Source organism: Microcaecilia unicolor, chromosome 14, assembly GCF_901765095.1.
Source record: "Microcaecilia unicolor chromosome 14, aMicUni1.1, whole genome shotgun sequence".
NCBI classification, from domain to species: Eukaryota; Metazoa; Chordata; class Amphibia; order Gymnophiona; family Siphonopidae; genus Microcaecilia; species Microcaecilia unicolor.
In genome coordinates, this window is record NC_044044.1 from 43,381,395 (window position 1) to 43,408,384 (window position 26,990).

Below are 26,990 nucleotides of genomic sequence, written 5' to 3' on the forward strand. Positions count from 1 at the left end.
ATATTTATTTTATTTTATTTATGTTAATTTATATACCGTATCTTATTGCAACTGCAAAACAGAACGGTTTGCATATGTATAAAAACAGCTAATGTATACAAACAAACATAGGAACTCCATTCATGACAGGAAAGCACAGCAAATCAGAATAAACTGCACAATAAAAACAATACAAATTAAAAATCTAATATACAGTTAAGCTACCCCCTTTTCAATGAAAAAAATACAAAGTGATGTTATTATCAAAGAGGTTCATGTGTTACAGATACGTTAGGAGAATCGTAGAGAAGAGTTATATAGTGATCATTACGGGCTTAGGTTTCATTGTGTTGCTGGATTCAGGCATTTAAGTTGGGTCAGCAGGGTATGCCTTTTTGAACAAGATGGTCTTCAGTGATTTCCGGAAGCTAAGGTGGTCATGGATTGTTTTCACAGCTTTTGGGAGGCCGTTCCATAGTTGTGCACTTATGTAGGAGAAGCCGGATAAGTAAGTTGTTTTGCATTTCAAGCCTTTGCAATTTGGGTAGTGTAGATGTAAGTATGATCTAGCAGAACCAACTCTTGTTTCTTGTTGGTAGATCTATGAGGTCTATCATGTATCCTGGGACTACACCATATATGATTTTGTGGACCAGAGTGCAAATTTTGAAGATGATCTGCTCCTTGATTGGGAGCCAGTGCAGTTTTTCTCGAAGGGGTTTGCCACTGTCGAAGCGTATCTTGCCGAATATCAATCTGGCTGCTGTATTTTGAGTGGTCTGGATTTTTTTTTGTTAGTTGTTCCATGCATCCCGCGTAGATTCTGTTGCAGTAATCTGCATGACTTAGGACCATTGACTGTATTAGGTATCGAAAGGTTTCCCTTGGGAAGAAGGGTTTTAGTTGTTTGAGCTTCCACGTTGCATGGAACATTTTCTTTATTACAGAATTTACTTGGCTCTCGAGAGTTAGGATGCGATCGAGTGTGACACCGAGTATTTTCAAAGTGTCTGATGTAGGGAGGGTGTGACCTGGGGTAGTTAATGTCGTGGGTTTGTATTTGTTATGTTGAGAGGTAAGGATGAGGCAGTGTGTTTTTTCAGTGTTCAATTTCAATTGGAATGAGTTTGCCCAGGAGTCCATGATGTTCAGGCCATCGTTGATTTTATTGGCTATTTCTTTCATGTTATGTCTGAAGGGGATGTAGATACTAACATCATCTGCGTAAATGAATGGGTTAAGTCCTTGATTAGATAGGGACTGTGCCAATGGAATCATCATCATGTTGAAGAGTATTGGTGATAGTGGTGATCTGTGAGGTACTCCACATACTGCTTTCCACGGTGGAGATATGTTTGATTTTTCTTGATAAGTTCTGGTGGTTAGAAAACCTTTAATCCAATTAAGTACGTTTCCTTCAATCCCAAAGTGGTTAAGTAGCCTTAGAAGTATATTGTGGTTTACCATGTTGAATGCTCTCGACATGTCGAACTGGAGGAGGAGGAGTGACTGTGTAAGCATGTAGTATGTGTGACTGTGTGTATAAGTGTAAGCATGTGTGTGTGTATGTGAATGTGACTGTGTAAGCATGTATATATGTGTCTGTGTGTTAAGTGAATGTGACTGTGTGTAAGTATGTATGTGTGTGTGACTGTGTGTGAGTGTAAGCATGTGTGTGTATGTGAGCATTGTGTGTTTGTGACCACTTGTGTCTGTGAGAATATGTGAGTGTGAGCATGTGTGTATGCATGTGTGTGCAGAGATCCCAAGGGTAAGATTTACCACCTCAAGGACTGAGACTGAAGGCTAAAGAGCGAGGTTTGTCAGATGCTACATCCAGCGTATAAATATTTATTTATTTATTGCATTTGTATCCCACATTATCCCACCTATTTGCAGGCTCAATGTGGCTTACATAGTTTTGTTATGACATTGTCATTACAGAATATAAAATGGTTTAATTTTAGTATTGCTTTGCAAGTGAATCAAGGCAGCATTAAATGATACTGTTTTTTCTTTGGAGTCTTTGAAAGAATACAGACAAAGTGGGGATCAATTTGGGTACATTTTTTGAGCTGAAAATTGTCTTCCACCCAGTAGTTAAAAGTATGTATTCAGATTTCTTCCTACTGGTTGGACCACTTGCTTTTTACATCTCTAAGGGGGTCTTTTACTAAGCCACAGTGGCGTTTTTAGGTCGCGATAGAAATCAGCTGTCAGTAAACACCGAGATGCCCATTATATTCCTATGGACATCTCAGTGTTTACTGCCAGCTGATTTCTACGGGGAGCAGCTTAATAAAAGAACCCCTAAGGCTTCCCTCTCATGAAAGCAGTGATCGGGATCAGTGCACTGGTACTGAAGCTCTGACGAGTGAGAAATAGGGTTCAAAGAGTGTGAGAGTGAGAGAGCTTTCAAATGAGTGTGACACACTTTTATGTCTTCAAGTTTTGGTCTTATGCTTGTGTCTTCTCTTATCTTCCTCCCCTAAATATTTTATTTTCTTATATTTTTATTTGCGTGTATGTTTTTTTTTTAAGAGGTACACATTGATGATTATAGCTACATCCTATTTTTCAAACTCTACCCTGTTCCTTCCCCACTTTTAACCTGTCCCTGCCATAGTCCTGTTTTATCCATGCCGGGGGGGGGGGGGGGGGGGGTCCTGCACAGATTCTGATAACCAACAGGGCAGCAGCACCTTGGTCAACTTAAAATTCAGAATGGGCAAAACAGAAGAAGGCCTCCTAATCTTTAAAACATAGGCTATCTCCTAAGGAATACAATAGAATTCAGAATGAAATAGGAAGGTCACAACAGGTTTGTGTCTTTTATTTTTATTTGGTCCTCTTTCCCTCTGGCAACCTCACGCAGGCCCCTGTGTGATTTTGAAATAAGGAAACCACTGAGTGTTTTTCATGGATCTGTTTGTAGGTGAAATACGAAGAAAAAAAAATAAGCAGGAAACTAGTTTCAAACTGTAGCACAGTATAAAAAAAACCCAATATATACACAGAGCAAGACAGTTTACAAAGATCAGAGGGAGGGAGAAAAAAAAAATACAGGGGGAATAAAGGGAACCCCAAAGAAGAATCAAACAGGAACAGGGCTGCAAAAGAAATGCCTTCTACATTGAAAACAATATTTATATAAATCTACACACAAATGTACAGGGCTGGGTTGCTTTTTCTTTTCTTTTTTTTTAGTAACATCTCTGCCCAAAAAGCCCCAAACAGGACTTATTAATAGAAGCCAATGAAAACTTTCTGCAGGGATGGAAAAAAAGAGGCAGTATCCTTGTGCTGAGGAGGAGAGACAGAGGGATCTTTGATGCTGTGAGCCAGGGCGGCTTGTTCTCTGCTCTCCCCAGTCCCACCTTCTGGACCTTGCACCATGGAGCTCCACAGATCCTCACTTCTCTCCTGCCTTCTCCTGCTCCTGAAAGGTAAAAAAAAAAAAAAGTCCTTCCCTGCCTCTGACCTGGGTTTTGCATTTATGCATCAAGCATCCTCATCATCAGGCATAGGATGAAGGATGCCTAAGAAACAAGTTTAAGCTGTTTGCAGGCCTTGAGTAGCAGCTGCAAAAGAGAATTTTCTTGTTTTCTTCTGTGGCTTTTGGCAAATTTAGGGGGCCAGAGCTGGGACAAAAATGTTCCCGTTTTCTTGAGTCTGTACTTGTGATTATGTTTTTGAAAACCATGTGGGATGCTTGGCTATGTCCAGAGATACTTTTCTACTAGGTATGGCGAGGGAGGATTAATGCTTGTATCCGTGCTGACCCACAAATATGTCTCCAAAAATGCTAGGGCTGGAGAAAGGTGATTTTGATGATGATAATAATAAGGAAAGCATATTTTTATTTTCTGTGACTGGAAACAATTTGAAGTTGCAGAATCAGTTCAAATTCCTCAGAATAGCAAGTTCTCCTTTGTTCCCTTTCCCATTCAGATTTTCCTCCTTAGTTTTCTGCTTTGTATGTTTTAATTCTGATTTTAGACTTTTTATTTTCTGTTGGAATAACAGGTGTACACTTTTTATTATGGCCACACCTTCTGCTTTTCAAGGTTTTCCTTCATTGGATCAGCTCTTCAGCTGTCTGTGCTGTGTTCATGCTTTACATGTATCAGTGTGTTAGTGTGACACTTGCATGGGGATCTGATAAAGGTCTATTCTTCAGCTGTCTGTGCTGTGTTCATGTTTACATGAATCAGTGTGACACCTGCATGGGGATCTGATAAAGGTCTGCTCTTCAGCAGACTCTGCTTTTATTTGTGCTATAGGTGCATCACTGTGATGCCTGCACAAGACTCTAAGGTCTGCTCTTCAGCTGTCTGTGCTGTGTTCGTGTTTTACTTGTAACAGTGTGGTAGCTGGAGGTTCGGATCATGATTGGCACAGTTATATCCTGAAGTTATTCATTTCCCTAATAGACAGTGTGACGCAGAGAGAGGAACTTTGCAGAACCCACAGCACAGGAGGGAGGACAATGGTTGTAATGATAAAATTTTGTAAAGAACCTTTTGCTGGTACCACTGCTGTAAGGTGAGGAGATCTTCCTGTGTTCTGCACTGTGGTAAGAGTAGCCGAGACACAGCTAAATTAATAGGAATGTCAAGTCAAAAGCAAAGCGCTGATAAGGAAGACTAAGAGGGACTTCGAAAAAAAGATTGCGTTGGAGGCAAAAACACATAGTAACATTTTTTAGGTATATTAAAAACAGGAAGCCGGCAAAAGAATCGGTTGGACCGCTAGATGACCGAGGGGCAATCAGGGAAGACAAAGCCGTAGCGGAGAGATTAAATGAATTCTTTGCTTCAGTCTTCACCGAGGAAGATTTGGGAGTGATACCGGTGCCGGAAATGGTATTCGAAGCTGACAAGTCGGAGAAACTTAATGAATTCTCTGTAAACCTGGAGGATGTAATGGGGCAGTTCTACAAACTGAAGAGTAGTAAATCTCCTGGACCAGTTGGTATTCATCCCAGAGTACTGATAGAACTGAAAAATGAGCTTGCGGAGATATTGTTAGAAATATGTAATTTATCCATAAAATTGAGTGTGGTACCGGAAGACTGGAGGGTGGCCAATGTAACGCTGATTTTTAAAAAAGGTTCCAGAGGAGATCCAGGAAATTATAGACCGGTGAGTCTAACATCGGTGCCGGGCAAAACGGTAGAGACTATTATTAAGAACAAAATTACAGAGCATATTCAAAAGCATGGATTAATGAGACAAAAAGTCAACATGGATTTAGTGAAGGGAAATCTTGCCTCACCAATCTACTACATTTCTTTGAAGGGGTGAACAAACATGTGGATAAAGGTGAGCCAGTTGATATTGTGCACCTGGATTTTCAGAAGACGTTTGACAAAGTACCTCATGAAAGACTCCAGAGGAAATTGGAGAGTCATGGGATAGGAGATAGTGTTCTATTGTGGATTAAAAACTGGTTAAAAGTTAGAAAACAAAGAGTAGGGTTAAGTGGTCATTATTCTCAATGGAGAAGGGTCGTCAGTGGGGTTCCCCAGGGGTCTGTGCTGGGACCACTGCTTTTTAACATATTTATAAATGACCTAGAGATGGGAGTAACTAATGAGGTAATTAAATTTGCTGATGACACAAAGTTATTCAAAGTCGTTAAATCACGGGAGGATTGTGAAAAATTACAAGAGGACCTTACGATACTGGGAGACTGGGCGTCTAAATGGCAGATGACGTTTAATGTCAGCAAGTGCAAAGTGATGCATGTGGGAAAGAGGAATCCAAATTACAGCTACGTCATGCAAGGTTCCATGTTAGGAGTCAAGGACCAAGAAAGGGATCTAGGTGTCGTCGTTGATGATACGTTGAAACCTTCTGCTGCTGCTGCGGCTAACAAAGCAAATAGAATGTTAGGTATTATTAGGAAAGGAATGGAAAACAAAAATGAGGATGTTATAATGTCTTTGTATCGCTCCATGGTGCGACCGCACCTTGAATATTGTGTTCAATTCTGGTCGCCGTATCTCAAAAAAGATATATTGGAATTAGAAAAGATGCATAGAAGGGCGACGAAAATGATAAAGGGGATGGGATGACTTCCCTATGAGGAAAGGCTAAAGCGGCTAGGGCTCTTCAGCTTGGAGAAAAGGTGGGTGAGGGGAGATATGATAGAGGTCTATAAAATAATGAGTGGAGTTGAATGGGTAGATGTGAAGCGTCTGTTTACGCTTTCCAAAAATACTAGGACTAAGGGGCATGCGATGAAGCTACAATGTAGTAAATTTAAAATGAATCGGAGAAAGTTTTTCTTCACTTAACATGTAATTAAACTCTGGAATTCGTTGCCAGAGAATATGGTAAAGGCGGTTAGCTTCTTTAGCGGAGTTTTAAAAAGGTTTGGATGGCTTCCTAAAGGAAAAGTCCATATACCGTTATTAAATGGACTTGGGGAAAATCCACTATTTCTGGGATAAGCAGTATAAAATGTTTTGTACATTTTGGAGATCTTGCCAGGTCTGGAAACAGGATGCTGGGCCTGATGGACCTTTGGTCTTTCCCAGTATGGCAATACTTATGTACTTATGTAGGTAATATGAATTGAGGCTTGACCTAGACACATGAGGAGGAGTGAACCAATGGTGAGATCAATGGTCTGAAAACCAGAGGAACCAGCGTTAAAATCCCATTTCTCCCAGTGTAACTCATTGTGACCTTGGACAAGTCCCTCTGGGGGTAATTTATAAGCGGCACCTCAGTGCTGCAGGGTGAAGCCATCTCTAAATGGCATTTGGGTGCCCGGATTCTCTTATAGAGAATCTGGTATTGGGTCACCTGGAATCTAGACGCCCGCAGTTATACTATCCATAGACCTCACATAAGTACGACAAGCAAATTTGGACACTGATCCCACATCCGCTAGTAAGCTTATTAGTCAATTAGGAGTCAATAATCAGTTATTGGAGTTAAGAAGCACTTCATTGGCAATAATTAGGAGTTACGCGTGGATCTGCCCTACGCCCTATCCTACAATATGCGTGCAGCTGAAAAGGGGATGTGGCTGTGGGTGGGGCTTGGATGGGTCATGGCCGTTCCAAGAATTTTGTTTGGTGTTACAGAATACCTGCATTTCTGCACCTAACTGCCAACAGTTGGATGCCAGGATTTATACCAGCCTTTGGCAGGCGTCAATGCTGGCGCCCAAAAAGGTACAAAATGCACGCTTGGGTAGTATTCTATAAAGAACGCTTGCACAGAACACCCTTTTAGATCAGTGTTTGCCAAGTCCGGTCCTGGAGTACTTCCTGGCCAGTCAGCTTTTCAGGATAACCACAATGAATATACATGAACGAGATTTGCATACAATGGAGGCAGTTATGCAAATCAAGGTCAAGACACAAAAAGCAGAACAGATTAAGAAATCTATACGAAGATGAACTTATTCAACCAACAAGGCCTTGTCAGTTGAATAAATTCATCTGCATATAGATTTCTTCGTCTGTTCTGCTTTTTGTGTGGCCATCTTGGATCTTGCAGATAGACTGCCCTGTTATTTTCTTGGACCTTACAAATCAAGTTCATGCATATTCATTGTGGATATCCTGAAAACCTGACTGGCAGTGGAGTACTCCAGGACCGGACTTGGCAAACGCTGCTTTAGCTTAGTGCAGGTCATCCCAGCACCTAACTTTGTGGCATAATTTCTTGAATCTGCCCTTACAAAATAACACTTTGCCCCTTATGCGCTAACATTACATTCACACGTGCACATAACACTTAACTGTGACACCCTGTTATAGGATTAGCCCTGAATTCTAATGAGGCGAGGCCCTGTCATGAACATCCTTTGGAAGGTGGACCAAAAATTATTTCTCATGTGGTGCAATGAGCAGCTCATGTTAAACTCACTCTCTTTGCAGTGGTACAGCAGGGTCTTCTTATTTCCGTTGGCTTAATTCATTTAGGGACCCTTTTACTAAGCCATGGTAGCGCTACCACATGAGTAGCATGCACCAAATCGACTCCATCGCCAGGGTAGCATGGGTGCCCGGCGGTAGTTTCGAAGTTGGCACTCACAATTTTCCATGGTGGGGGGGGGGGGGGGAGAATTCCTGGCAGTAATTGGCAGCATGGCCACATTACGGCATGCTGCCTGATTACCACACAAGTAGTGAGTAAGCCCTTACCACCTTCTAAATAGGTGGCGATAAGGGCTCAGGCAGTAGACAGCCACACACTAATTTTAATATTAGTGCACGGCCATTTACTGCCCCATTTAAAAAAAAAAAAAAAGCTTTTTCCTGCCGAGGTAAAAAATGGCCCAGTTCGCACCAATTTCACATGCCAAAACTAGTGCAGGCCACTTTTTACTACAGCTTAGTAAACGGGCCCCTTAATAAACTCAGAGTGTCAGAATTAATCCTATTTGGTAATAGCCGACTGTGGGTTAGTGTTACATTCTGACAGAGGACCACCTGAAAGACCTCAGACATCTGTAAGCTCAGGATCACGCCTGTCCTAACAGTACAGAAACCAGGACTGACTGAGGTGATCCTGCAAGATTTCGGATATAGTGGTACGTACAGATGGTATTTCCCTGTCCCCAGAAGGCTCACAATCTAATTTTATAACTGAGGGAATGCAGGGTTAACAAACAAACAAACAAAAAACTCTGGAAATTTGTACTACAGCATGAGCTTACCATGAAGAGTGGACAAAAAAAAAAAATCTTTTCAAAGGCTGCAATTTTAGTCAGCAAAATGTTGGGTTATAAAGTGAAGCAATAAGGTTTTAGAACATGAGAACAGGGAAGCAACAGGTATCATTGGACCATGGTACCATGACCCAACATCATCAGAGCCCACTGACCCATGGCACTATGACCCAACATCATCAGAGCCCACTGACCCATGGCACTATGCTCTCAGGACTCAATGGTACCATGATTTCACTGCCTCACTGAAATCTGGCATCCCTGCATGGAGTTCTGAATGTGCAATGTATATTGTATATACACTAGGGCAAAAAGTGTTAGTTAATTCTGTTGGAGATTTAAAGAAAACAACCAATTAATACTGCACATCTTCATTCTGACATAGACCTCACTACTAGGAATGCTTTACTGTTTAAATTTACGTTAAAGCCTTCCTGCTAAGCTGTTCCCACCATTGTGAATGAAAAAAAGTCAGAGACTACTGTTGCAGTGTTTGCCATCAGAAACCTCCCCCACCCCTCCTATATCACACAAAGTGTGAAGACAGCACAGACAGCTGAAGGGCAGATCTTCACCAGTTCCATTTGGACAAAACAATGATACATATAAAGCAGGGGTTTTCAACCCAGTCCTCCAGACACATCTAGCCAGTCAGTTTTTCAGGATTCCACAAACGAATATGCATGAGATAAATTTGCATACAATGAAGGTAGGGCATGGAAATCTAACTCATGCATATTCATTGTGGATATCCTGAAAACCTGACTAGCTAGGTGTGTCCTGATGACTGGGTTGAGAACCCCTGATATAAAACAAGAGCACAGCATCAACATCTGAAGTGTGGATCTTCATCAGACTTCCATGTGGAGGTCACATACATATACAGCATGAACGCAGCACGGATAGCTGAAGAGCAGATCTTTCAGAGTCCCTTGTGGATGTCATACTGATACATGTAAAGCAGGAATACAACACAGGCAGTGAAATTGTGGACTAGATTGCATCTTCTTCAAAATACGGCACCTCATTTAATTTTTGGAGCTAAAAAATATGATCGAGTTACTCCACTTTTGCGACAATTGCATTGGCTCCCTATCAAGGGAAGAGATGATTTTAAATTGGTAACATTAATATATAAAATCTTATATGCAATGGGTCCAGAAGGTTTGGTCCACTAACGTATAAATTCTTGCTACCAATCCTTAGCTTTCCTTCAATAAAATCTGTTTGTTTAAAATTGTTATTTGAAGGTGCCTTTTCAGTAGCTGGGCCTTAAACTTCCAGGTACTCAGAGACTTTGTGCAAATGTTTATCAGTTTAAGAGGTACTTCAAGGCTCACTTATTTTGTGAAAGCATTTTTGGAATGAGAGCTAAAAGAAAACCCTTCAGAAAATGGAAGAAGGAACCAACTGAAACTAATAAGAAACAGCATAAGGAATGTTGTCAAATGCAAAGCGCTGATAAGGAAGGCTAAGAGGGACTTCAAAAACAAGATTGCGTTGAAGGCAAAAACACATAGTAAAAATTTTTTTAGGTATATTAAAAGCAGGAAGCTGGCAAAAGAATCGGTTGGACCGCTAGATGACCGAGAGGTAAAAGGGGCAATCAGGGAAGACAAAGCCATAGCGGAGAGATTAAATGAATTCTTTGCTTCAGTCTTCACCGAGGAAGATTTGGGAGAGATACCAGTGCCAGAAATGGTATTCGAAGCTGACGAGTCGGAGAAGCTGAATGAATTCTCTGTAAACCTGGAGGATGTAATGAGACAGTTCTACAAACTGAAGAGTAGCAAATCTCCTGGACCGGATGGTATTCATCCCAGAATACTGATAGAACTGAAAAATGATGTTGCGGAGCTATTGTTAGTAATATGTAATTTTACCTTAAAATCGAGTGTGGTACCTGAAGATTGGAGGGTGGCCAATGTAATGCCGATTTTAGACCGGTGAATCTGACATCGGTGCCAGGCAAAATGGTAGAGACTATTATAAAGAACAAAATTACAGAGCATATTCAAAATGTAAGCCACATTGAGCCTGCCATGAGTGGGAAAGTGTGGGGTACAAATGTAATTAAAAAAAAAAGCATTGATTAATGAGACAAAGCCAACATGGATTTAGTGAAGGGAAATCTTGCCTCACCAATCTATTACATTTCGTTGAACGGGTGAACAAACGTGGATAAAGGTGAGCCAGTTGATATTGTGTATCTGAATTTTCAGAAGACGTTTGACAAAGTACCTCATGAAAGACTCCAGAGGAAATTGGAGAGTCATAGGATAGGAGGTGCTGTCCTATTGTGGATTAAAAACTGGTTAAAAGATAGAAAACAAAGAGTAGGGTTAAATGGTCAGTATTCTCAATGGCGAAGGGTAGTTAGTTGGGTTCCCCAGCGGTCTGTGCTGGAACAGCTGCTTTTTAACATATTTATAAATGACCTAGAGATGGGAGTAACTAGTGAGGTAATTAAATTTGCTGATGACACAAAGTTATTCAAAGTCGTTAAATCGCGGGAGGATTGTGAAAAATTACCTTACGAGACTGGGAGACTGGGCGTCTAAATGGCAGATGACGTTTAATGTGAGCAAGTGCAAAGTGATGCATGTGGGAAAGAGGAACCTGAATTTTAGCTACATCATGCAAGTTTCCACTTTAGGAGTCACTGAGCAGGGGGAGTGTTGAGAAGACGCTCCGAACTACGTACCTTAAATTTCCTTGGAAAAAGTTTATCCTTTTTTCGTATAATGCCTAAAAGGAGGGGAAGGCAGAGAACAAGACCCGCGGTCTCTGCTTCGCTGGTACTTGGTACTTTGGAGCACTTCTTCGGTCTGGGAACGGCGTCGGGTGCAGGAACTCTGTTGATGGAGAGTGCAGGGAGAGGTGAACCACCCCTCCATCTAGAGATAAAAATAACATTAAGCCCCGAATAGCGGTCGGCTCCTCCCATGCCGGCAGACACGCCGAGGAGGGCCTGGGAAATCCAAGTTCCCAAGAGGTGATGGGGTTTCCCGGCACGGGACCCAACCCGGATGGAAGTCTACCGATAGCAACCGCACATGAAGTGCTGGAATTAAGGGAAGGAGAAGTCTTGACTGGGAACCAGCTGATGAAGGAAGCGGGGCCGAAAGAGGAAACTTTGCTTGCAGATTTATCAAGTAAGTTCGTTTTGGGGGAAAAACCAGATAATATTACCCTGGAAGCCATCTAGGAAGTTTTAAAGAACCTGGAAACCTCACTATCACAAAACATTTCCTCGTTATTTGATCAATTTCAGACTCCATTAAATAAAATACCAATACTAGAAGCAAAGGTACAAACTTTGGATAAATCAACGGAGAATAATATGAAAGAAATACAAAATCTTCAACAGGTACAAGCTAATCTAATTAAAGAAAATTCATATCTTCAGAATAAAATAGAAACTTTGGAGAACGCTCAGCGGTCTAATATATTAAGACTGATAAATTTTCCAAAACAGGCCTTGATAGCCCCACTAATAACTTTTAAAAGATACTTGAATTAAGTTCTGAAGATACCAGAGAAGGCATATCTTCCAATATCAAAAATTTACTATTACCATATAAAAAAAGGAGAAGGAGCAATTGGAGGATGAAAGAACTGAAATACCATTTGATATTCTGGACTTGAATTTAACACAAACTTTAGAAGATGACAATTTAGGCTTAATACCAATGCGTTTAATAGTCTCTTTTGTATTACAACCGGACAGAGATTGGATCCTTAAACAGTTTTTCCTCCATAGAGATCAGCTCTTTATGAACTACAAAATAAGAATGTTTCCGGATGTTTCTAAAGCAACCCAGAAAAGGTGCACTTTTCTGGTTAAATTTTCCATGTAAATGTGTAGTAAAATTGAATTCTGTTAAATATGTGTTTTTTGATCCTAAACAATTTAATCTTTTTTTTTTTTACTCTAAAATAGCCTTGTTACCTTCAGAACAGTCAAGACTAATCGTTACATCTACTCCGTGAAATAGTTAGAAATTCCTGGAACTCCCCCCCCCCCCCCCCCCCCCCCCCCAGTTTCCTAATTTACTTTAAGTATTCCTTGGATGTTGTGACAGGCCTCCCATGTTGTGGACTATAGATGAATAATATAATGGAAGTATAAAATATTTTTATTTTATATTGTAAAACCACTAGTATAATTACTTTGATTCTTTCCTTTTATGATACATTACCTGTCAATATAAGATGGAAAATATATAGAATTATTTTTCTTTTCTTGTAAATCATCTTTACTAAATCAAGATTGTATCTTGAAATTATTGTAAAATTTTAAAAACAAAATAATAAAAAAAAACAAGGAGTCACTGACCAAGAAAGGGATCTAGGTGTCGTTGTTGATGATACGTTGAAACCTTCCGCTCAGTGTGTTGTGGCGGCTAAGAAAGCAAATAGAATTATTATTTTATTATTATTATTTATTGTATTTGTACCCCACATTTCCCACCTTTTTGCAGGCTCAATGCTAGGTATTATTAGGAAAGGAATGGAAAACAAAAATGAGGACGTTATAATGCCCTTGTATCGCTCCATGCTGCGACCGCACCTCGAATACTGTGTTCAATTCTGGTCACCGCATCTCAAAAAAGATAGTGGAATTAGAAAAGGTGCAGAGAAGGGCGACGAAAATGATAAAGGGGATGGGACAACTTCCCTATGAGGAAAGGCTAAAGCGGCCAGGGCTCTTCAGCTTGGAGAAAAGGTGGGTGAGGGGAGATATGATAGAGATCTATAAAATAATGAGTGAAGTAGAACGGGTAGATGTGAAGCATCTGTTTACGCTTTCCAAAAATACTAGGACTAGGGGGCATGCAATGAAGCTACAAATTAGAAGGTTTGGACGGCTTTCTAAAGAAAAAGTCCAAAGACCATTATTAAATTGGACTTGGGGAAAATCCACTATTTCTGGGATAAGCAGCATAAAATGTTTAGTACTTTTTCAGGATCTTACCAGTTATTTGTGACTGGATTGGCCACTGTTGGAAACAGGATGCTGGGCTTGATGGACTTTTGGTCTGTCCCAGTATGGCAATACTTATGAGTAGTAAGTGTTAGTCACTGCCATTTGAACTTTCTGAATTTTGTTATATCTACTGTAAGTGTTTATGGTTTTATTATATATGTTAATTTTGTCGGGATGTAAATGTAAAAATAAATATCAGGGACCCAAGCAGTGGAATGAGCGCCAGGCGGATTTAAGACAAATATCTTACTTTCTCTTTCGAAAAGTTGTGAAAACTTATTTTTTTAATCATTATTATGATGTAATTGTCTAAATTGTAACCTGCGATTGTTGTTAATCTCTGTATTGGATCAGATGGTTTTGGTTTGTTATCTGCCTAGAATCTACTGATGAGATTAGGGCAGATTATAAATCGCAAGAATAGAATAGGTGCAGATTCATGGAAGGAGAATTTTTAGCAGCAGGGCCGTGTGACTGCACCACTTAATCCTTCACAAAGTAAAGAAGTGTACAAATTTAATAATTACTGGCACAAAAATGTTAACCCCGGGATAAGACTAAGGAAGAGGCAGTAAGGGGAAGAAACAGACAAGTTGGTGCTCTCATTCTTTTAACTGGTGGTTCTGCTTTAAATAAATAACTTACCCACCCCACCACCGTCCCCCAGGAATCCTGCCCAAAGCCTTTTCTTGTCTGCTCTATAATTCACATGTTTGTGTTTTCCAAACGAAACTGCTTATTTGGAAAGCATTTATGAATGTGTTTAAACAACCCTAACAGGCCAGGATGGCCACTTTCACTGCTCGATTCTTCCCCCCCCTCTGCCTCTTCCAGGCCTCATTTCCACTTTCTTAAAATACCCAAGAATGTTAATGGCTGGGTGAAATCTTATGGCAATTGCACTGTTGGCTGGTGATGTGCTCACCCGCACCTATTATACGTGCATCGAGGAGGGCCTGAGGGTGATTTTCTTTTTCTTTTCATTTTTAGGAGTTGGAACTACTCCCTCTAGTAATTGCTGGTATGTTTTGTCTGAGGTTTGGGTGACTCTCTGGGCTCTGCTATGCCTAAGACAGAGGTCTGCTGTATACAAAGGCTGTGTGGCTTCACCCAGTCTGTGGAATAAAAATGGGTGTGGAGGGGGGGGGGGGGGGGGTAGGTAATCCACCTCGGTGGATGAACAACAAAATCCCACGGAGAGACTAGACACAGAAGAAGTGGACCAATGACTCCAGAAACTGGGGCACCTGCGTTGAACAAAAACAAACTTTATTGCAGACTCGACACAGACTCACGTGAACAACACAACCAAAAAGATGTTCTACTCCATGTGGAAACTGAAAAGAATTAAACCATTCTTTCCGAGATCTGTCTTCCGCAGCCTAGTGCAATCACTCGTACTCAGCCATCTGGACTACTGCAAGTCATTATATGCAGGTTGCAAAGAGCAAATATTGAGGAAACTTCAAACAGCCCAGAATACTGCAGCCAGACTCATCTTCGGAAAGCCAAAATACGAAAGTGCAAAACCCTTAAGTGAGAAACTACACTGGCTCCCACTCAAGGAACGTATCACCTTTAAAGTATGCACCTTAGTTCACAAAATCATTCACGGTGAAGCCCCTGCATACATGTCTGACTTAATAGACCTGCCACCCAGAAACGCTAAAAGATAAGTACATAAGTACATAAGTAGTGCCATACTGGGAAAGACCAAAGGTCCATCTAGCCCAGCATCCTGTCACCGACAGTGGCCAATCCAGGTCAAGGGCACCTGGCACGCTCCTCAAACGTAAAAACATTCCAGACAAGTTATACCTAAAAATGCCGAATTTTTCCAAGTCCATTTCCTCAATCTCCACTTCCCTAAGTGCAAAGGCATAAAATACAAAGTACTGCACGCATCAACCTTCTCTTATATGAGCACGCAACTCTGGAATACACTACCACGCAACCTGAAAACGATCTACGAATTAACCGACTTCCGCAAGATATTGAAGACTCATCTCTTTGAGAAAATTTACTGTAACGTTCTATCGTCTTATCATCTCCCTTTGTTACACTCCATTGATATATCCCCAAATGATATTCTGAATTGACTTTGTCTTCCCTTAACTCTTCACAATGTAACCCAAAATTGTATTGTAACAAATTGTACTTCCATCAATCACAATGTATTGTAAGCCACACTGAGCCCGCAAATAGGTGGGAAAATGTGGGATACAAAAGCAATAAAATAAATAAAATAAAATAAATCTGTGTTTCGGCCACAGGCCTGCCTCAGGAGTCTTTGATGGTCTGTATTCGGATGTAGAGTCCTAGTCTAAAAGGGGGTCTTTAAAAAGACCTTTGTAATTTGAAATAAAGAAACAGCGCTGAGCATAGCTCGTATCCGCAAGTTAGAAGCAAAACAGTCAGTGCCAGGCTTCTTGGCCTCCTGGCTGAAGCTGCAGGCCCGGTGCAGAGGTGGCCAACTCCACTCTTCTAGAGCCGCAGGTTCAGTTTTTAGAAGGTCACTAGGGATGTGCAGTCCTTTGAAAAGAGACATATCCGAGGTTGTTTCATGGCGTTTTCAAAACAGGATGATAGAAATCCAAAATTTTGCCACTGTGTGGTAGATTACATGCAGTACATTAGTGCGTGCTATTTTGAAATAGAGCACATTCCTTGATCAGTAGATGCTATTTAAAATAGCGTGCACTAATAATGAAAAGGGAATAACCACAATTAAAAGCTTCTTAAAACGAACCAAAAAACAGAAACCATGCAAAAAATGAAAGACAAAATCTTCCAGTGTACACCCTATATCTGCTGGGAATATGCATGAGATTCATTTCCATACAAAGGATATTGCCTTCAAACTGCCTTTTCAACTTTCTCTCCATTCCTGGGATTTCTCAGTGGCTTATGTCCATTTGGTTTACTGATGTAAAAAAAAAAAAATTTAAGTGTCAGGAACTGCAGAGTTAAATTAGAGGTGAAAGGTCAGAATGTGTTTTACCTACCCTGATCTCAACAAGCCTGTCACTATTCCTGGATGCCCAGCTGGATGTCTAATGAGAGGGTGGGGATGTGAAAAATGTGTTTTTAAGTAGTAATCTAAACCAATGGTATGAGAACATTGCAGAAGTTCTATTTATTTTGGCCTTTTTCAGTAGTAGCTCAAGGTGAGTTACATTCAGGAAAAAGTAAGTAGTTCTGTGTCCCTAGAGGTCTTACAATCTAAGTTTGAACTTGAGGCAATGGAAAGTTAAGGGACTTGCCCAAGGTCACAAGGAGCCACAGTGGGATCTGAACTGGGCTTCCCTGGTTCTCAGTCCCCCCCTCTGTCCATCAGGCTACCCCTTCTGTATGTGTGAATTTAACCTAAAGCTATCAAACTATAATTCCCATGCACATTTTGGATAGACATGATTAATGAATGAGTTAATATTCCTGTCTGGGGAAGAATGAGTCAGCCTTTTGCAGTGGCTTTGCCGTGTGCTGGGGACTCATTCAGGTCTGACGGTTACCCATCCCTGTCTGCTCTCCATAAATAGCCCCTGCTTCTCACCAGGGCATTGGTGGCAGATTAAAATGGTGGCGTGTTGGCCTCTGCTGGGGGAGGATTCCTCCAGCCTGCTGCCTCACGATTCTTGAGGTCCACAGCACAGTTTGGCACCTTCCAGGCTTTTGTGGATGGACTGAATTCTGTATTTCGTCTAACGCTGTTTACGGTACTATGTAAGCCACATTGAGCCTGCAAATAGGTGGGAAAATGTGGGATACAAATGTACCAAATAAATAAATAAAATAAATTTCAGTAAGGAGGATGAATAGACTGAAATCTGTCTGGCCTGGTGCAGCTCCTAGAGATCCTCCTACCCCTTCTCTTTTTAGACTTTCAGTACTGAATATTTGCCAGACATACCCTATATGTCCATGCATTATATTCATGCCCACTCTGTATGAGTGATATACACAGTGGCAAAACTCTCTCTCTCTTACCTCCCCCATCTCACTATCCCTCTCCTCTGCACCCTAGGACTGTGTTCACCCTTCAATATTGATGTGAAGAAGTTTAAGGTTTTCCATGGGTCATCGGAGGCTCAGTTTGGCTACAAAGTGCTGCAACATGAAGCAGAGGGTCACAAATGGTAAGTTTTCCACCAGAAACCCTTTTGGGCTCCACAATTTGCTTGTGCCAATGGCAGATGCCAGCTTCAGTGGTCAGCTGGTGCGCAGAATAAACCAGGGCTGAAGAAAACACGTATCCACTTCTCTGTCCAGAGTTGCAGCCAGATGCTGTAAATACCTGAGCCAAGTTACGGAACAATATGATTGGGTATTAAGCAGAACTGAGCTCCTTCTGTATAATAAGGGCATGTACTGAGCTCCTTTCGTATAATAAAAACAGGCATTGAGCTCCTTTTGCATAATAAGGACAGATACTCGAGTTGTTTCTGTATAATAACAGTTAGTGTGTTTTTTCTAGCAAAAAAGGTGCCGGTACTCAAATGCTAGGCCACCCTTCAGGAGTGGGATGATCACTGAGGGACCCACCTCACAACAGCCAGGCCCCCTGCAAGCAGTCAGAGAATCTATGAAAAGGCAAAATTAGTGTGTAGAGCCTGAGCTCTTTCATTAAAATTTGGGGTCCATGGGTCAATTTTAGCAGACAATGGAAAAGGTGCCGGTACTCAGTACCCCCCAAGTACCCCCTCAAAAAAAGCCCAGTAGAAGTGAGCTCCTATATTATGAGGACAGGAATTGAGTTTCTTCTATATAATAAGGACAAAAACTGAGCTCCTTCTTCTGTATAATAAATGTTGGGCCAAGCTTCTGTGCACTGACAAAGCTGAGATTTAAACCAGTCCTATATTTCCAAGAACAGTATCCTGATGTATTATGGGACCTGAGTGCTGATTTTAGAAGGCAAAATAAGTTAGTGCAGATACCAGCATACACTGGGATGTGAGTTGAAAACCAGGACTGGCTAAAAAAAAACCCCATATCCTTTCTGGACCCGGTAGCTTGGTAGCTCTGGAATAGAAATAGTGCCAAGGTTGCTACCTAATCCAGGCCCGCCCACTATGCCTGACTGATCCAGTCCTGGTTTTACCTCAGTGCATGTAAGGACTTGTAGTTCCAGTGTCTCTACAAGTACATGGAGACAAAACCAGGAATGAATTGAACTTGCAGCCCCAGTACAGGTTGTGGGCTGAGCTTTCATGAATTGTGACAGGAAAACAGATATCCTAGAGAAATGCAGAGAACTAATGACGTACACTGACTCGTTCTGTATAGAAAGTTCCAGAAAACAGCACTCACTCTTGCTTCCCCTAACAGGATGCTTGTGGGTGCACCATGGGATGGAACAGCCGACAACAGACAAGGGGATGTGTACAGATGTACATTGGAAATTGAGAAGAACAACACTTGTACCAAAGTTGGCTTAGGTAACACAGGGCTGTGGGTTCAGTTTCTACTCCCTCCATCGTTCCTTCCCCTCCCTCAGAGGTTATTACTTATCTTTTTTGCCTCCATCCTAGGTTTGTAGAAATTTTGTTGCTGGCTGGAGGAGGCCAAGGAATGCGCACTATGATAACTTACCCTAGATTTTTCTTTTCTCTCTGGTCTAAATTCAGGTGAAACTGCCCTTCAGAATGTCTCCAGACAAATCACAAACATGCACTTTGGAATGACTCTCATGGACAGTGAGAAGGAAGGTTTTGTGGTGAGCCATTTATCCTGCCAGTAGAAACCAGAAAATGCAGACTAAGGGTTGGAAATATACATGGTAGCCTAGAGCTGTGTTATCTAGGGCTGATGCAGGCTTTCTTCCAACTCTAGAGTAAGGCTGCCAGCTGGATCCAGATTTGCAGGACAGGGTTGATCCAGTCCTGGGTGGGGAGGGGGTACTTGTAGTTCTGATTTCCCTGAGAACAGCAAGACTACAAGTCCCAGCATGCACCGGGGTGAATCCAGGACTGGATCAAACCTGTCCTGTGAATGTGGATCCAGTTGGCAGCCTTACTCTTCTAGGGTTGCCAGTTTACCCCCAAGTTGACTAAACAAGCTGATCCAGTCCCTTTTGCGGTAAAACATTTTATTGAATTTTTATAACAAACAAAATACAACAGAGGAGAAGTATATAAAACATAAAGGGAAGAAATACTACAATCATAATCAGTTTATAATGAACAGAAAAGCAATCATAATACCCATTGATAAGATAATATATTAAATCCGTGAAAGATAAGTTTCAAGAGGTTTCCAAATCTTACACATTTTATAGTATGTATTGTTTTTCCCGCAGCCTTAAGTTCGTATTTATAGATAAGATAATTGTATGCCACCAAAAGATATTATTCAGAGTTGTGGCAGTCTTTCATCATGTTTAATGTGGGATATAAATGTCATAAATAAGTAAATAGATAGATAGCAACTCTGAATGTTGAGCACCTGATTCTCATAACATGATGTCTGTTTTAGTGGCCCTTTACCAGGAGCAAAAAAATCTCTGCACAAATATGACAGTGCTAGGGTGTCCCTATTACCAGCCCCTCCAAATGGCACACTGATTACGATTTATAACAAATTACTACTCTACCTATGAAAAGTTTTTTTTCCATTATTATACTTCCTCTGTGTACATCCGTCTGCTGCACAAGCTGGCATTTTTGAAAATATGAGTGAGATTAAATAAAAATGCTACCAACAGTAAAGAACGACTATGTGGATGCAGCAGCTCATAGGTTTGTTTGTTTTGTTTTGAGTATATGCAGAATGTGCGGGGAAGGGGAAACAGAGATAAATCTAAGTGGCTTCAGTTTTTTGATGTCATGCCGTCTTCTTTTCTCAATCCTCCTTGTCAACATTGGTGCTGAAAGTCCCATAATGCATCATGATAGGGTTGTCAGAAAAACCAGGACTGTTCCTTCTTTTATTGGCTAACTTGGAAGCTCTGTATTCACTACTCTTTCACTGACTAGTCACCCATATTGACTGATCCAGGCCTGGTTTTGCTGCATTGCTTGCTGGGAGTTGTAATTTTGATTATCCACTTAATGGTTATAAGAACATCTCAACTGTAAGTCCCTGCATGCAATGTAGCAAAAACAGGACTGGATCAGCCTGTTTTGGCAACCCTATCTCCCATCCTAGCTTTACCAGTGGGTCCCAAGTCCTCAGGGTGGCCGAGCCAGTGCTGGTTTTGTCTCCTCTGTCTCTGTGGACCTGTAGTCCTGTTTTTTCTTTTGGATACCATTATCAGACACGCAGGTCTAACTTTGATGTGTGTGCTTTGATATGTGTGCCGAGTATACCATTCTGCCTCTTTTTCCTTGTCACAACAGGCATGTGCCCCGCTCTGGTCCCAGGAGTGTGGCACCTCCACCTTCAGCACCGGGATTTGCACCAAACTGGACAGCGGCTTCCGGCCAACTGAAAACATCAACCCCACAGCTCAAAGTATGTACTTTTCTCACCTGCTCTGTACGATCAAAGTTCAGTCATCAGAGACCGGCTGAGCGGGTCCTGATTTAAAGCCCACATCTTGTAATTCCGCTGTCTCTAAACCAAAACACTACAAGTCCATAGATGCAATGGGAGTTAAAATCAGGACTGGCTCAGCCTGTCCCTATGATCTGGAGCAATCAGAGGATTGGCATGATATTGACTGATGTCTATGATGACAAACAGTTCAGCACCACCTAGTACTGGATTTCATGCATATTCATTGGGGAAATTCTGAAAACCCGACTGGGTTGCTGACCTCAAGGACCGAGGTTGCTTACCCCTGCAGTAAAGCACAATATCAAATTCTGTTCCAGAAGGAGTAGTTTTCTGAACTGCAGAACACGCTACACTTTCAGATGTGTTCAAGAAGGAGTGAGAGATTTTACTCCACCTACTGGACGATTTTATCCAGTACTGTGTTTTGCCTTCTTCCTACTTCAGGGTGCTCCACTTACATGGACATCGTAATTGTCCTAGATGGATCCAACAGTATCTACCCCTGGTACGAGGTGCAGAACTTCTTAAGAAACATCCTGAGCAAATTCTTCATTGGGCCTGATCAGATTCAGGTAAGTCCCACATTGCAAGAGAGATGACCCTTCCCTCCTCTCCTCCCCAAGCTTCCAGGCCACAGAAGTGACTGCAAGTGTTAGAACTACAGTACCCAGGATATTGATTTTAAACATTAAGATGATGCCCACTGGAAACTACTCTTTCCATGATGAGCTGCTCTTCAGTGAAGATTATAAGGGAAGAGATTTTGGATTTTGCTCTCACCTTTTTCAGCAGTAGCTCAAGGTGAGTTACATTCAGGTACCCGATGCTCAAAGCTCTGGTGCTGAAGCGAACAGCGCTGGCCCCATACCACGGGAACAGCACGGAGACATAGTCCTCCAATGCTCAAAGCTAATGGAATTGAAATTATAGGCGTGCTGTAAAAGTGAAAGCAAGGGGGAGGAATGCACTTGGTGCATGCGCAGATGAGTTTTGCAGTAAGCGTAGTTCTTGTGCTTCGGGCCCCAGGAGCATAGCCAGACCTTGAAGGGAGGGAGGGCCAGAGCGTGCACAGCGACTGAAAACAGGACAGGGTGCCAGGCAATGTGAGACCAGCACAGGACAAACGCTTTAGCTGGCAGGGGTTGGGGACCCCCACCAGCCAAACTGTAGCTACGCCACTGTCGGGCCCTAAGTTTGTATCTGACGCAACAGAGGGTTAGGTGACTTACCCAAGATCATGAGGAGCGGCAGCAGGAGGAAAAATGTCAGGAAGTACTTTTTCACGGAGAGAGTGGTGGATACTTGGAATGCCCTCCCGCGGGAGGTGGTGGAGATGAAAACGGTAACAGAATTCAAACATGCGTGGGATAACCATAAAGGAATCCTGTTCAGAAGGAATGTATCCTTGGGAGCTTAGCCAAGTTTAGGTGGCATAGCCAGTGGTGGGAGGCGGGGCTGGTGGTTGGGAGGCGGGGATAGTGCTGGGCAGACTTATACGGTTTGTGCCAGAGCCGGTGGTGGGAGGCGGGGCTGGTGGTTGGGAGGCAGGGATAGTGCTGGGCAGACTTATACGGTCTGTGCCCTGAAGAGGACAGATACAAATCAAGGTAAGGTATACACAAAAAGTAGCACATATGAGTTTATCTTGTTGGGCAGACTGGATGGACCGTGCAGGTCTTTTTCTGCCGTCATCTACTATGTTACTATGTTATTTTAATTCTTAGTCCTGTTCTATTAGGCTACTCTGCCATGGATGGTGGTTGTTAAAAACTAGTGCACAGACCTGTCAGCGCTCCCAAATCAAAGGCTACCAGTGGCAAGATGGGTGGGGAAAACTCGGCCCTGCAGGAAGGAAAGGGAATGGGACTTGATATACTGACAGTCTGTGGTTTTTGCAACTACATTCAAAGTGATCTACAAGGTACCTATTTGTACCTGGGGCAATGGAGGGTTAAGTGACTTACCCAGAGCCTCATAAGAACCATGGGTCACCCTGCGTAGCGGAGGAACCACAGCAGAGCAAAAGAGCATATCACCACTGGCTCTTCTAGGAAGATGGGAATCCGTGTGGCCTGGAAAGTTTATGTAAAATCACCTTTGGGGACTCTTGCATTGGTCTGATACAAGGGAGAAAGTGGTTTTCAGCAGAACGGGTCCCCAGTGATACAGCACCCCTTGGTAATCCATGAGTGAGGATGTAAGGGCTTGATGAGGCTGCAAAGCTGAGTTCACACTGTGTGAAAATCTCCTGCTTGTTTCTCCCCACCCTGCTCTTTCTGTTGTTTTCTGAGCGGGGTTTAGATAGGAATTATAGGTTAGCTCTCCTTGTGGGATAAGGCAAGCAGCCTGCCCATGGAAAGGCATTAAAGCAAAATGCCTGTGGGGGCTTGTGTTCCACTTTATTGTGGTCAGAGAGCTGCCAGGTCAGCACATGCTGAGTCTGCTGTGCTCTCTCATAATGAGGGGAAGGCAAGAGAGGGAGAAAGGGAACAGAAAGGAGAGAGAGAGAGAGAAGGAGATTAGAGGAGAAGGGAAGGACAGATGGAAGCAGGGAATGAAAGAATGGAGAGGAAAGGTAGAAGCGAAGGAGGGAGTGGGCAGAGTCAGTGCTAGGGACTGGTACCCCCCTGCAAACTATCAGTCGGTGCCACCCTCCCATCCCAGTATCTCCTTTCTATCTTCTCCCACCCCCCCTTTTCCAAGCCAATTATTTCTTCCACTTCATCTCCCCACCCCCACCCTTTTTCCAGCATCTCCTCTCTTTTGAACTCTTACTCCCCCCCCCCCCCCCCCCCACCTCCATCTGGTGTCTCCCTCACTTACATGGTCTAACTTAAAAAATATTTTGTTCTAAGCAGAGGGTTTCCATCGCGGAGGAGCGATACAAACGTGCTGCCTTTGGCCTCCTCGGCACTCTCTCTCTGCCACTGTCCGCCTCACCTCTGATGCAACTTCCTGTTTCCACATGGGCAGACTGCGGAAGCAGAGGGAGAGTGCCGAGGAGGCCAAAGGCAGCATGTTTGAATCGCTCCCACGCCGGAAACCCTCTGTTTAGAAAAAAAACCATTTTTAAGTTAGAATGGGCAGGTGAGGGAGACGCCAGATGGGGGTAGAGAGAAGGGGACGATATGCTGGCCCAACGCACGCCATTTCTGGTGGCCCCAAATGTTGGTGCCCCCCTGCCGTGCATACCCTACTTACTGCATTCTGCCAGCCCTGGGAGTGGGAAGGAAGGCAAGAGAGCAGGAGGAAGACTGTTTGAAGGAGGGGAGGAGAGAAAGAGAGAGGGAGTGAGAAGGAGGACAGGAAGGAGAAGGGAAGGAGTTGGAAGGAAAGCAGGAGAGAGGGGGAAGGGTGGGAAGAAGGGCAGAAAGGAAGGTGAGGAAGTAATCTACAGAGTGAGGCAAAAAAAAGTAACCCCCTAGAAATTTTTTGTCATTTTCTCAGTAACTACTTTGAATTTCAATGAGAAATTTTACTTACTTATTTAGTCATCACACTTATGTATTACTATTAAACAACATGTAATTATCTTGAGCTATATTGATGTTACTGGCATTTTAGTGTTACTTTCTAACGACTTTTGCGCATTAAAAATGTTTGCGCTAAAACACAGTAAAATAACTTCATGTAAACAATACAATTTATAATGTGCCACAATTTTACAGTCATTGTGAATGCTCAGTGTCCACTCCACCCCCAACTTTAACATAGGTCTTCAGTTGCTTTGGGAAGTTCTTAACAGCCATGTTGATCGGTCCTTTGGTGGTCTCACCAAAATGTCTGTAACTTTTTCCATATTTAAAGACAATCTTATTCCGCTTGGCACATAAATGTAGATAGTAACAATACATAAAGCTGTAAAATTTCACATTTAAATTTCAAGCAGTTGCTAAGAAAACAGCAAAAAACTCTAGGGGGTAACTTTTTTTTTCTCCCATCCTGTTCAGTCTCAATTTCCCTCCCATGCACATTAATTTTTCTCTACAATCTGGACTCCTGAAGGATTTCTTCAATAAAGCTACCAAAAATCATCACATTTTAAAATCCCCGAGTTAGGCTCTTTGTTCATATTACTCTAAAGTGCTTTCGTTAGATGAAGAGCAGTATAGTTATCTAAGCACAAAATATTATTATAACAATCACACGATGGACTCTGTGATTTCAGATCCTGAAGTTACTGTTCTACATGTTACGGATGTTGAATCAGTAGCGTACCAAAGGCTGGGTGTTGGGGGTGGTCTGTCCCTGGTGCAGGCAGCAGGGGGATACATGGAGCAGTTGAGCAACTGTCAACTCCTCCGGTCCCCTGCCCCCTCTGACGTTACTTCCTGTTCTGGGGCAGGGGACCAGCGGAGTCTTGTAACTGCTCCATGCACCCCTTTTGCTAGGAGGAAGGGTGGTGGGGGTGATACACTTCGGGGTGTGGGTGGGTGATGCGCTTCCGGGGGGGGGGGGGGGGGATTGCAGTGGTGACCCGCCCCGGGTGGCAGGCAAGCAAGCTATGTACGCCACTGTTTATAATAAAGTCTGTAGCATCTTGCATCTCCCAAACTTTCTCGTAATGGGAGAAGCTAAATCCTATATAATAATTCTCACCTCCAACGTTCTGACTTGCCTGAGACCGTGGCTCATTCCGAGTTGGTCTGCTAGGCTCCGTAGATCAGGCTGACATCACCGTAGCCATTATGATGTCAACTTCAGAACCCGGGGGAAAAAAAAAACATGCCTCACAGCTGATCAATGTCCAGAGGAGGGTCGCTGGACATGGGTGGCTGGAGGGGGGGCAGGGGGTCGCTGGACATGGGTGGCTGGGGGGGGGGGGCAGGGGAGAGAGGAGGTTCGCTGGACATGGGTGGCTGCAGTGGGCGCAGGGGGAGAGGAGGGTCGCTCGACATGGGTGGCTGCAGGGGAGCCGAAGAAAACCTTACTAGCGCCCGTTTCATTTGTGTCAGAAACAGGCCTATTTTACTACTAAATACATAATGTAGATCCCTTTTCAAAGAATGTGTTGTTATCTACACCCTACATCACGTTGGGAATGGCATAATAGTACTCCAACTTAAATAGTTTACAGTTTATTTACTACTTGATATACTACTAGGTAAAGGCTGACATAGCAGCTTTAAAAAGTATACAAATTTTAAATGAGAGAGAGAGACCATTGTGACACTGGTTTCTCCCAGTTTTACGGAGATGGAGAGAGACCCTAAGGTCCTGATGTCTCACCGCCCTTATGCCCTCTGTAGGTGGGACTGCTGCAGTATGCGGAGCTCGCTGTCCATGAATGGTCGCTCAGTGACTACCAGACCTCAGAGGAAGTGCTGAAGGCAGCCAGGAACCTGAGTCGGCAAGAAGGCCGTGAGACTAGGACAGCCTACGCAATCCATAAGGCATGGTGCGTGAGTCCCCTGGAATTCCATAGGATTCAGCAGACACGCAGAGCTCTGTGCTGGAGCCTCTCTCTTTCTGTCTAACATTTTTATTTTCTTCTCCATGCTAGAACCTGTTCTTCCTAAAGCAGATGTTATTTCAGAGACTCCATTTTCATGCGGTACATTCTGAATGACCTTTTCATAAAGCCGCTCATATTGCAGCCGGTGAAGTTTAAGCACATTTTCACCTGTAATCTTGCTGATAACTTGGTTATGGGTGAAAGCTATCCTAAATTTAGCCAGATATTCCTTGCACATAGTATAAACTGTGTAATTTAGCAAACTAGCCCTGAAATCTCAGTGGTATTGACTGAATATCCCTTGTCCCTCCTTCTAATTGAGCCACTCCTCCCAGATTGTTCAGTTTTAGAGCATCTGCATGTAACCAGGTATGG

General features: G+C 42.7%; 1 protein-coding gene across 1 annotated transcript in view; it reads left to right on the forward strand.

Annotated features, from left to right (window-relative positions):
- The first annotated feature begins 3,305 nt into the window (after nucleotides 1-3,305).
- ITGA10 (integrin subunit alpha 10) overlaps nucleotides 3,306-26,990 on the forward strand; it is a 49,363-nt gene continuing 25,678 nt past the window's right edge. The window contains exons 1-7 of the mRNA XM_030187649.1: nucleotides 3,306-3,425; nucleotides 17,688-17,799; nucleotides 18,992-19,101; nucleotides 19,291-19,379; nucleotides 21,001-21,115; nucleotides 21,605-21,732; nucleotides 26,410-26,558. Of these exons, the coding sequence (XP_030043509.1) occupies nucleotides 3,374-3,425; nucleotides 17,688-17,799; nucleotides 18,992-19,101; nucleotides 19,291-19,379; nucleotides 21,001-21,115; nucleotides 21,605-21,732; nucleotides 26,410-26,558 (755 nt within the window). The 5' untranslated portion in view covers nucleotides 3,306-3,373. The remainder of the gene's footprint in view (nucleotides 3,426-17,687; nucleotides 17,800-18,991; nucleotides 19,102-19,290; nucleotides 19,380-21,000; nucleotides 21,116-21,604; nucleotides 21,733-26,409; nucleotides 26,559-26,990) is intronic.